The sequence below is a fragment of the Thermobia domestica genome, chromosome 3 (assembly GCF_964235325.1).
Source record: "Thermobia domestica chromosome 3, izTheDome1.hap1.1, whole genome shotgun sequence".
Taxonomy (NCBI): domain Eukaryota; kingdom Metazoa; phylum Arthropoda; class Insecta; order Zygentoma; family Lepismatidae; genus Thermobia; species Thermobia domestica.
Genome location: NC_137456.1, coordinates 161,580,389 through 161,593,010, shown reverse-complemented (window position 1 = coordinate 161,593,010; position 12,622 = coordinate 161,580,389). Strand labels below are relative to the sequence as shown.

General features: G+C 35.8%; 1 protein-coding gene across 3 annotated transcripts in view; it reads left to right on the top strand.

Moving 5' to 3' along the window:
- Nucleotides 1-7,441: 7,441 nt before the first annotated feature.
- LOC145680852 (aldehyde dehydrogenase family 16 member A1-like) overlaps nucleotides 7,442-12,622 on the top strand; it is a 78,920-nt gene continuing 73,739 nt past the window's right edge. The window contains exon 1 of one of the 3 annotated variants that reach the window (XM_081751978.1): nucleotides 7,442-7,672. In XM_081751978.1, coding sequence (XP_081608104.1) covers nucleotides 7,568-7,672 — 105 coding nt within the window. In that variant the 5' untranslated portion in view covers nucleotides 7,442-7,567. Of the gene's footprint in view, nucleotides 7,673-7,774; nucleotides 7,887-12,622 lie in introns of those variants that run through there. The other 2 variants (XM_081751980.1, XM_081751979.1) reach the window with 2 other exon arrangements.

The following is a 12,622-nucleotide window of genomic DNA, read 5'->3' as shown; positions in this document are numbered from 1 at the left end:
TCCAAACCTTTGATCATGAAACATCAAAAGTACTAGTAACAATATGTCAGGTGTGTGTAAAGAACATAAAGAATTGCAACGACACTTTGTGTATGAACAATACGCAAAAAAAACGAATGTGGCTTTTTATTTTCTGCACGGTTCTAGGGGGCAAAAACCCCTACTCAAAATTTTAAAAGTTGACGCATGAAAGGCAAGAGGAAGTGAATTGAAATGAATGAAATTGTGCACAGATATTGTAGACACAAAATGAGATAATACGGGTTTTATATTTTCCTGAAAAAAAAAAAGCCGTTGAGTGGGGTACGGACCTTCTAAGCTGGTGATTACGAAATATCAAAAGTACAAATAAGTATACGTCAGAAGTTCCTAAAGAGTATGGAGAATTGCAACGAAACTTCGTATAAGAACAATTTGCAAAACAATAAATGAAATGTGTTTTAATTTGTACTGAAAAACAGTGTTGGGGCCTAGAGCCCCTCCGAAAAAAAGTAAATATTACCGTAAAAGTGCAGGAAGGAGTGGACCGAAGCAAATAAAATTGTGTGTAGATATTGTATAGACTGTATGTAAAATAAGGACTTTCGTGTTTTTAAGATGTCCCTATCAATTTTGGCACATCAACACCAAACAGGAAATTAATCGGCACGTGTTTTTGTTTATGCGGGAAAACATTGTAAGGGTTAAAGTTGCCTCGTGAAATACTATAAAATACGCTATACTTTTTGTGCTTGTTGATCTGCCAAATTTGAAGAAATGTGATGGAGACACTTGCGAAACACGAGATGCTTAATTTTCATATCCAATATCTACAGACAATTTCATTTGCTTCGGTCCACTCCTTCTGACACTCAACGCCTTGGTCCACTCAACAGTTTTTTTTTCTTTCTTTCTTTTCAGGAAAATACGAAACATGTATTCCCTCATCTTACCTCTACAACATTTGAGAACAATTTCATTCACTTCGGTCCATTTCTACTTGCCTTTCGGGCGTCAAATTTCAAAATTCTGGGTGGGACCTTTTACTCCCTAAAACCATTTTCTCGCAGAAAATAAAAAAAAGGCGTATTTCTTTATTTTTTGCTTATTGTACTAACACAAAGTTTTGTTCCAATTCTTCATGTAAATTTAGGCACTTCTGACACTGTTATTAGCACTTTTGATATTTCATGATCAAAGGTTTGGAGGAGTCCGTACCCGACCTAACCGTTTTTTCCAGGAAAATACGAAGCCCGAACTCCCTCATTTTTCGTCTACAATATCTATGCACAATTTCATTCACTTCGGTTCCCTTTTTCCTGCCTTTCAGGTGTCAACTTTCAAAATTTTCTGTTGGGAGTTTTGCACCCTAGAACCGTTATTCCGCAGAAAATAAACAAAAACCGTATTTATTTATTTAATTATTTTTATTTTATTTTATTTTATTTATTTATTTATTTTTTTGCGTACTGTTCATACACAAAGTGTCGTTGCAATTCTTCATGTCCTTTACACACATCTGACATATTGTTACTAGCACTTTTGATATTTCATGATCAAAGGTTTGGAGGGGTTTGCGCCCTAACTAACCGTTTTTTCCAAGAAAATACAAAACACGTATTCCCTAATTTTACGTCTGCAATATCTGTGCACAATTTCGTTCACTTTGGTTCACTTGTTTCTGCCTTTCGGACGTCAATTTTCAAAATTTCGGATGGAGGCTTTTGCCCCCTAAAACCGTTTTTTCGCAAAAAAAATAAAAAAAACTTATTTGTTTATTTTATGTGTAGTATCTACCTGCCAAATTTTATCGAAATCAGAGTGTTACACTTGGAAAGTGTCACTTGTTAGAATTATAACAACGCATTGCCCACAATTTGGACACTGACTCAAAGTAATCTGATATAAAAGAACCTCAAAAGGAAAAAATTATGTTTATTAACAAGTGCTTGAGGTTTAGAAAGGCACAGCTTGCATGACCTCACGCTGGATACATCCGTGAGTCAATGCATTATATTTGTTTCTTGCAAAAGATGATTATTAGATGCGTAATATGTAAAATTATATCATAGTTTGACTTTTAATAGGTCTTTTCTTAATACATCCATATTATCCGGCGTTCTGGCTGCCGGATGTTTTATGTTGGATAAGCGAAACTCTACTGTATTTTCAAAAATAGCATATACACAGGGGCTAGAGGTCTGCACGGGCCGGAATTTTTAGAACGGACCCGTCCCGGCCCCTTTAATTTATAATCTATAGGCATTAGCATATTAAAGGCGGAGCCAGTGGATCCCAGGCTTCGGGGCCCCAAGCTCAGGGGACCCTTTAAAATCCCTCTGTTTAATACTAAAATATAGTCATCAATTTATTATATTATAGGCTTCAGACCGATGCTAATTTTTTTCCCGCTCGTTACGCTCGTGGTATCCCTGGATTTAAGTCTTTCCATTCAGCAGCATTTAACTATTAATAATGAATGCAATTATTTAATTGTTAATAATGAATTTAAGTAAACTAATTATTGTAAACTTGGAGCACATTCAAATATTACAGCACAGTTCTCGGTAGTTCCATAAGCCTATGAGGCTGTGGAAGGCAGCAAAGAAAATTTAAGCACTGGAACTATTCTTAACATAGGGCTCCCTTAAAATAGTCGGCTCTAGGTCCCCAAAAGCCTTAATCGGCCCCTGTCTATAAGCAATATTTCACGAAAAGCTGGTATTTTTTAACATAACAAATGTGTTCGTCATCAAGTTTTCATAAAGTAGTCCCTTTCTCCTTTAAGTAACTTCAGAGGCCACGGTGTTTCAGTGGTAGACCGTTCACCTCTGGTGCATGGTGTCCTTGGTTCGATCTACGGTCGCGCCAAGTGAACCTTGTACTGGACAAACACTGTGTGCGTGGGTTTTATCGGGGTTCTCCCGTTTTATCCCACTTTCTTCATTCGACCATCTCATTCATTTCTCATCATCACTGTCTCCTTTAACCTAGCCGGCATACCTATATGTCGGACGTAAAACTTAAAGATTTCATTTCAAATAATTTCAATCAAAAAACAGTTGCAGGAAGTATGTAGTTTCGAATAAAACAAACTACTATATGCAATGCTGAGTATATTAATCTTTTATGAAATTCTCGCGAACCTTATTTCTAAATCGAAGGGTAAGAAGACTAAATTCACTCTCTTATAGATCCATTTCAATTGAAGCAGTTGGAATAGTTGAAAAAAATTAAAAAGTCATATCCTATATTCCAGTGTGCCACAATCGGTATAATACGGCGCACTGGTGTGTCCAGCAAAGTGAACAGTGTGACGCAAACTTTTTCCTATTATTTGCAAGAATATTTGTCGAGTTTCTGTTATTTATTATTATTATTATTATTATTATTATTATTATTATTATTATTATTATTATTATTATTATTATTATTATTATTATTATTATTATTATCAACGATTCTTCCATGGATCAGCTGTCTGTATACGGTTAAGCAACCACAAGTATCATATTGACGGAATGAAAAATGAAAATGGAATTTCTGAGTTTTACGTCCCACGGTTATGCAGGTTAGGCTAAAGGAGACGGTGATGATGAGAGATGAATGAAATGGTGGAATGAAGAAAGTGGGAGGAAACGGGAGAACCCCGAGAAAACCCACGCACACGGTGTTTGTCCACCACAAAGTTTACTTGGCGGGAGCAGGGTTTTCTTTCCGGAACAAGCGAGTTATACTTATTGTGAGATTACTACAGATAATATTTTTACTGAAATTAGAACAAATTTGTCTCAGTTATTACTGAGAAAATTGTCTCGAAAAAATTCAACCCTTTAGAAAACCACTTCTTCTATATGTTATCGGAATAAGCGATTTATGCTGGATGTTAGTTTATTAATGAAACATTTCTTTACGAGATATGAACAAAATTGCCTGAGGCGTTAATGGGAAAACCATCGGGGCAAAGCTCACCCTAAGAGTAAACTACTCCTTCGAACGAGTTGTCATATTGTTAGGTTATTAATGATACGTTTATTTATGAAATGTGGTTGAGAAAATTGTGCAAAAAGAACGCATACCATACAGTAAATTACACCATATATTTTTTTCAGTAAAATTATTCATATACGGTGGAGATTTGTTAATAAAATATATATTTATAAAAAGTAAATAAAATCGTCACAGCTTTCTTTCTTGAGAAAATTGAATTATTTTAAATTTTAATCCTTCAGTAAATTACCCTTACTTTTAGGTGTCGAAGGATATAAAATTCGAAAGATAGTATCTTATTAAAACGTTATTTCTAGAATTCGGTCCAGATACGTAGAACAGTATGGCCTCTATTTGAGTGCATGTAAAAGCGTGACGAATCGAGAGACGAATAGATGGACAGACATCGAAAAATCATTTTTTCGATATGTAGGAGCCATTGAAATCATTGAAATCTGGTGTTCGGTTTTTATAGCTATCACCGCACTTTCTTCTTTCGCCGCTCGAATGTGAAAACGAACAGGCCTACACCGACATGTAATAATTTGTAATCCCAAAAATGTAATTTGTTATGTTTAATGTGTTGTCAGCTAGAAAAAAAAGCTTATGCATGTTACATCATTTTATTATCAGTTTTTCACGCTACTGTATAATTCGGAAGAACGATACGATTACAGTTCATAATATTTTCATCGCCATCTTTTGGAAGCATTCGTGTTCCTCACAAATAGAGCTGTAAAATTTAGTATTGTTTAAAGAAAGCATTCTTTATTTGTTACACAGACCTATGATTGCAAATTGCACTTGTGGATATGAAAGAAAAGGAGAGAGAGAGAGAGAGACAGACAGACAGACAGACAGTCAATACTCTAAAAAGAAACACACACACAGAAACACTAGAAGAGTATAGAACAGTAATTTAACATCAGCTCTTTTTTTCTTCATGACAACGAGCTATCGCTGTGACTGTGGACTGTGTTCGTCACGCTGTGTGTAAGGCTGCAGGTCGCGCATGTTTTTTTTTTTTCTGTTCCTGACTCACAGACGCACTCGCAGTGAGTTGAAGTTACTTCTGCTCTGTAAAACGGAGAGGGAATAATTTAAGCATACCATACCATAAACTAAAAACAATAGCTATTAGTAATAGTAAAATAACTCAGAATAAATACGTCATCAGAAAAAACAAAAAGTTAATTCATTATTATATTGTTTTGGTTCTTATTAACATAAAAAATATACACTTTCTACAATGTTTTGTAAAGAAAAAAATGGATTGGATCGGATGGGATTCAATCTGGTGTCAAAACAGTATAAGAATTACCAATCCGCCACGCTAACCACTTGACCACACAGACTACCTTATAGTGCCTGTCTTTTTCATAACAAATAAATGCTCATGGCTATAGAGCATGTCACTTCCAAACTTAAGAGGACAGTTTTTCTCTTTGTTTTTATATTTCCGTACAACATCTTGGTTACAGAAACTAATTTATATTTGGCAGACAATTTACACCCTAGATTTAAGCCAATAAATGCAATATTTTACTCCTCTTTCCAGTTCCTTGATTCAACTCTCCCCATACAAATTCTGTTATTCCCTCTGCAATTGCGCTCTGCTCTCTCTGCAAAAAATCCCTCGAAAACATTATTGCCAGTATACATAAAATCGAACATAATTTTGTTTTTTGCTGATCCTTTTATTATTTTATTATATTTTTTGGAAATATCTCCTTAGATGGATTGCTTTCTATTATGTCCACTTACTAATAACTGAATTTTACCCATAAACATGAGGTAAATGGAATAATTGCGAAAAATTGTGAGTTACAGTATACGCGCATTTTTTTTTTTTTTTTTGCGCATGAGGGTACATCTGGCGCATTGCGCGCTATGCACTCGCAAACTTGAGAACATGGACCTTTTGACGCACACTAGGTGACCTCAGTTCCGAAAATAATCTTTCTACGGATGCGCATTTGTATCTTTGGTACACAGCACGACGTGGCTAGTTGTCACCCGGAACAAATACATTTCACTTAGCACCTCCCCCCCCCCCCGACCAACCAAACCAAAATGCTACCCGACTACACCTGATATTGGCATCACACAGCAATTCTTCTAATCAATTTTTTTCTTCAAGTGGTAAATCTTGGTTTCAAAATTGCAGTACATAATTTAATTTTTAGTACAAGATAAAACACCAAACTAATTAGTATTTGATTGTCAAATAATCTGAGAGATTCGTGCTTAACATATCCTTATAGTCTTATCATAATAACTGCAAATCACAATGTTTTTGGAATTATATCGGGCTATGCATACGTACAGAATGAATCAAGTCTGTTGCTTTAGAATAGAATCCTTAGTTATGACAAAAAGTCAGTCTGCTGTCTCGAGTATTATACTTAGACATTTTGCAAATCTCTTAAATCGATGTAAGATAAATAAAAAAACTGGAACTAAAATTTAACTTTGCGGGCTCTTTTGGCTACAAAAGTTTTTACAGCGTCCTCAAAAAATAGCTTTGAAACTAACTTATGCTCTATGGATATATGATACTGTTGTCCTGTTAAGTTTCTTAGGTATTTTTTATGATCTTTAGTTTACTAAATTTTTTTTTTTTTACCTTATAGTGAAAATAAATATTTGTTCAGTTTTGCACCCCCGCAATCCGGTGCCCGGGGCACAAGACCCGTTCTCCCCCAAGTTACGTCACTGTTGACACACGGAATTAAACACAGATTTTGTGTTGCGTTATTACAAACTATTACGGAATGGAACCTTAAAAGTAAATAAATATTCATAGAGTTAGAAAAGGGTGATTTTTTTTTTTTTTTTTTTTTTTTTTTGTGGTTTCATTGAACTTTACAAAAGTGGGAAGAAATATGGATCCGTGCGAGAAGCAAGGTCCCTTATTTATTGCTATCAAATTTAATTGACAATATTAGAGATGCTTTGTGAGGGAAGTCTCACTGATAAAAATGAAAGTTTATCCCTTGAGACTAAAGAAATTACAGTTATTTAATGTATTAAATGTGTGGCCAGTCCTTTCCAAAGGATAAATCAAGAGGAATATCTGTGAAGCCGAAAAATCAGTTTCTTGAGATTGTTTTCGAAATATTTATCTGTAAATATTATATTTTTATATTTATATTATAAAAGTGAAGTTTCGAAATATTCATGGGTGAATTCTGTATGGTTGTAGATACAGACTCAGAGTGGTTCCACAGTTAAAGATTCTTACTGTACTTATTATTCTCTGTGCATAGTGCATTTTGCTGTAAATTTCCCAAATATTGGTACCCTTGTAAAAATTTATAAACTTGGATATTTTGGGCTTCATTCCGTGTCGCTCTTCTCAAATTTTGCCTGCAACGCAAATAATGAAACAAGTAATTACTATGTCGACTATTGTAACTGCATCAAAAATTTTGCGTTGATGCAACCGCCTCCGAACGAGGCCCTTAGTGAAACTTACGGAATCTTTAACTGCACGGCTTCATGGACACAATATGGAGAATAATTCAAATTGTCGCTTATAAGTTCATTTTTTCAAATCATATGTTTTGAACTTTGTTTTCATCCATCACATGATATAATGGCAGGGTTTTCGGAAGCAGACGATAGAAGAATGAAGACTGTAGCTGAAATATTTGAGACGATGGAATACGGACCAGTAAATGAAAGCAGTAGTTTAGCAGAGGTTAGATATTCAAATAATTACGGTATATATAGTTGTCATCCCTCAGATTCGTTAATTACTTATTGTTTATCACAACTTTATTTTGTATATTTGCCAAAGTTCAAATTAAGATAAGCAGTAAATGATGTAATAATTTTGCCCTTATTGTCAAGAGTCCATTAATTTCAAATATAGTGCAAGGCGAGTTATAATGAGCATATGTAGAAGGGCCACTGTAAGTATTATTGTGCATCTGAAAAGGAGATCCGGTGCAAAAACGAGTATACGTCCGTACATGGTACACAAGCACACGCGGTTTCTCCTGTGATGACGTCGCTTTTTTTTTTTTATTATTATTATTCTTTGCGGATCTTGTTAATTGTAGACAAGTATCTGTTGCAATTGCTGGACTGTGTTGACACTAGTGATAGTGCAATTATTGCGTACTTTTAGCTTCTTGGTTACAGAAGTCGTTAACATATTAATGATTTCTCTCCCCTCACTTTCTGTTGTTTTGCCATTTTCCATGTTCTTGCAGTGATTAGAAACACACGGAGTTGTTCAACAAAATTACCACGATTACAAAAATAATACTAACAACAGCAGTGACAAAAACACGAACCAGAATAACAATTCCGCAATCGACAGACCACAAGCCCTAAAATGTTGAACTTACAACTTGCTGCAACGACAAACAACTACTAAATTTCTAATAACGTGTTCCTCTCAAAACTTTTCTAAAAGTTGTTCTATTCAAGCTTGCCATCGTTGGAGATCAGTGGCACGAGATTTGCTGTATCGAATTATTTATTTTCCAAAAACGATTTGTTTCGACTACTATGTTCACTTACTTCAGTTATGCATAGTTTCTGAATTACGTAAATAAAGAACACTGTACTCAAAAACAGCAGCTCATTTTTTGAAACTATGATTGCAGTTTCCGATTGGTTTCCTTGAGCAAATTTTCGATGGTCAGCGTACAGTAAATTCACTTCACCATGCTGGCAACCCTTGATACCTCATCCCTTCCACACAGAAATGGCAAGCATAAACCATTTTTCAACCCCCAGATAATAGAGTTGTCCTTCATGTTCCGAAAATAGAGTTGTCCTTCATGCCGTTTTCCCTCTGTATAGGGTTTTCAGCACGCCGGCTGTATGTTCTACTATGTCTCACACATCTCGATAAGGTTTGAGTCCGGAGAACTAGCAGCCTAGAGAAGGTGTGTAGCGGAAGGTCATGCCGGATTCAGCTCACGGTATGAAAACCTGCGATATGCAGCTGGAAAATGGGATCCCAGAAGGTGTCCACATAAGGTCGGAGGATAAGATTGACAATTTTACGTACGGTATGCACGAAGTACTAGTCATAGTTTCCTGAATGAAGACTAGAGGCTAATGGGATATGTAACTTATTCTCCCCTCTCTTATCAAATACCAGAAAGTCAAGTGTGGGTCCTATAGTATATGCCAAATGAGAACACGCTTACAATTTATTCCTACGTTCTTGGTGATGGGCAGATGTCAGAAGTAATCGTGCGAAAGGAACGCAGGATAATAGATCAATACTCAACAATCGAATGTTTAGTGTTTGTGCTCTTACTGTGTTTAGTTTTCGGGAAACCATAGTACCTGTTCTTGCACTAACTTGGCAATTAGGGCAGCCCAAATGGTCCTTAAGAAGCACTTCGGTACGTTGCGAAGGCATTGAAAAAAGCATATTGGCTATGGGAAACCTCTAACTCCCGTCATGAATATCCCCACTGACACGACACAATATGACATGCGAGCGGCAATTGAACGGGACAACCATATCACTTCTCGCAGCCACAATATACTGCCGCACTCAAAAATGCTTGCTCGTTAGTGTCGTTGTGGTATTGGAGACACACAATGTGATCCACACGTAAGTACATGCGTCTTGTCTGAAAACTGTCATATTGCTAGCAGCAAGCCCTCTACAAATACTACAATCAGATATCCGTTCACGGTAGTCTATGTGCCGAGGCTATCAAACTAAGATCACCATGTCCTCTACAGACACACAGTCTGTGGTGCGAAACGGGCGATGTACTGTATGCTGAGCGATCTAAAATACTTTTCCACCAATGTGTTAATTTCACACCACATGCAGCAAAAATTTATCTTCGAATATGAAAGATGGGTAAAGAAAGAAAGAAATATGGGAAAAGAAGTAAGAAAGTTGAACAGTTTTGATTTAGAATGAGGCATAGCACGAAGATGCAGTTAGCTTCCAGTGGGTGAGATGTCTTCACACAAAGGGAAGGTATTCGTCGATTTAGAAAAGACGTGCTTGAACTAAGTAATCTCAAAGATGCTGAGGGTGAAATGAAAGATCAGATTCGGAAGAAAATTACATATGAGCAAATCATGAAAATTTGGAATGCAAGACATGATATAAGATGGTGAGGTTTGAATGCAAGACAAAAGGTAGTGAAATTGGAATCAGGGTGTCTACCAGAGAATTTCATTGTGTGTCAGGGAAAATCTTGACCAGGATCTCTATAATGAGAAATAGCCTAAAGCTAGCTGGGGCTTCCCGCCAAGACCCTCGCGCTAGCTCGGGCTACGATCACGCACCTCATAAACCTACAAGCATGCCAAATTTCGTCATTATGGCCCTACCGGGAGAACTAACATTTTGGGGTGCAAAATATGTGTCACTTCAATAACATGCGAAAGAGTTTTCAGTTTCCCACAAAACCCACCTAAAATTGATTTTTTTTTTTTTTTTTTTGTTAAATAACGCTATCAGAAACCCAGGCCTCCTCCCATCTGTCCTGTTTTCCTATTTATTTCTATATTTTGGAAATTTATCTATATTTGTCCTATATTTTAATCTTGTCCTTTATTTCCTTCATTTTTCAGTCATTGAATTATTAAAAATACAAGCCAAGGGCAGTTCCAGTGATAATTTAAATTGCTACATATTAGCTAAATGCAAAATGTGTCTTAGCATTTATTTCTGAGAACTAGTCACTAATTCTCACTATTATTTTTTTTTATTATTATTTGCTTTTTGCTATCCTCCCATGTCCACTTTTTTTTTTTTTTTTTTTTTCTTGTTTACTATGTGCTTGTTCTTCCCCAGCAAAGCTTAACTGAGAAACCTTGCCATGCTCCAGTTTCTTATAACGCAAGCAGTATCAGCGTTTTCTTTGTGCAATGTTTGCAGCAGTATTGGCTGCCGATTGAGGTGTGTTGATATTCATCAACTTTCCCAGCGCCTTTCAATATAGCTGTACATAATTACAGCAGATGAAGTAAAAATGCAATACATATCTTTCCCCAACCTTGAAAGTTAATTTGGAGTCCTTTTCAAGAAAAGCAGACAGGTTAGATCATTTATACTCACAACTACTCAAAGGCAAAGAGGAATATAAACAACTGTATCATTTTGTGAAGAAATGCCTTATTATATCTCATGTAAACGCCTCTGTTGAGTCTGGCTTCTCAGTAAACAAAGATATCTTATTGCCTAACCTTCAAAAAGTGTCACTTATTGCACAACGTCTAGTGTATGATAGTGTTCTTAAATTGGGAGGCATTCTGAACATCGAAATTACGAAGCCCATAATACATTAGATGCAAAATGCATTACAAAAAAGAAAGAAAGCATTAGCAGAAAGTCATCTTCAGAAGCAACAACTGAAGGACGAATAATCAGAGCGAAAACTAACGGCTCTAAAAAGCAAAGAACTTCAAGCTAAGAAAGCCAAACTGCGAGAAAACACTAGACAACCAGATAGAAGTGTTGCAGAAACTGTAAAGAATTTGACTAATGTTGTGAAGTGCATGTAAATACAGTTTTAATGTTGTATATTTGTTCCTGAACTTTTAATACTACTCAGTGAGAGTTATGTATGTATGTGGAAAATTGTATAACGTCTGTGATAATAGTCTAAGTTAACTATCTGTGTAAACAAGAAAGTTACTGTATAGGGAAACCTATTTCCAAAAGTTTTTCCATTTAAATTCTATTATGGTGTGATAACTAAATAATAAAAATAAATAGGGATGAAGGGAGGCCACTAAAATAGTCATAAATTACAGATAAATGAATTGATTCGTTTGTACGTTTGTAGAATATTGTATAAGCGTATAAACAATGATGAAAACTTACAGTTCACTTTAAATATAAGTTATTTTTCATGAGTTATACTAAGAAAAAAAGATAGCGACAGAGTCAGGGAAAGTCAGGGAATTTTATTATGCTTGCTTGGTAGACACTCTGTGGAATGCTAGATATTATATAAGATAGTGAAGATGGAATGCAAGACATGCCTCTATCTTCTCAACACTAACGGCAATCAGATCGCGAAACTCTCAAATTCTTGCGTACCTGGTGGAATATGTGACGTATTGTGCAATTATCGTATGCTACAAAAACCCTTTAATCGTAAAATCTAAGAAAGCAAATTGGCAATGGGACGTGAAAATTAAAATAAATCCATTTCCAGTATTTTCATTAAAAAATACAAAGTCGTTTGCTATCCCTGGCTCCTGAACTTCCAGTACTATCCCAGTATTGGCTGGAACGTTTTGAGGGAATTAAAGGAACCTTTAGTCATGACTGCTGGTTCAGAGATTTGAATGTTGAGTCTTACTCTATAGACTATTATATAGAATTACCCACCATGCACTACTAACTTTACAAAATTATCTACTTCTTTCTTTCTAGAAATCAAAATAAAGGGTGAAGCAGAGGAAACGCATGTTTTTTAAACCGCTAGTACTCGACGATGGGTAGGGGTATTGATTTTGAGCGATAGTTGGCAGATAGCTCAGACAATGCAGTTTCAGTCGCTATGGAACGTAGAGCATCATGTTTGCAGCTCTTTTCTAAAAAACAAATTCTGTGGTCACAGTTCAGCGTCTTTTCCGTCGAAAGTTTAATGTTGAACGTCGAGGTACAGTCCGAGATCGAAACGCTATACTCCGATGGATTACA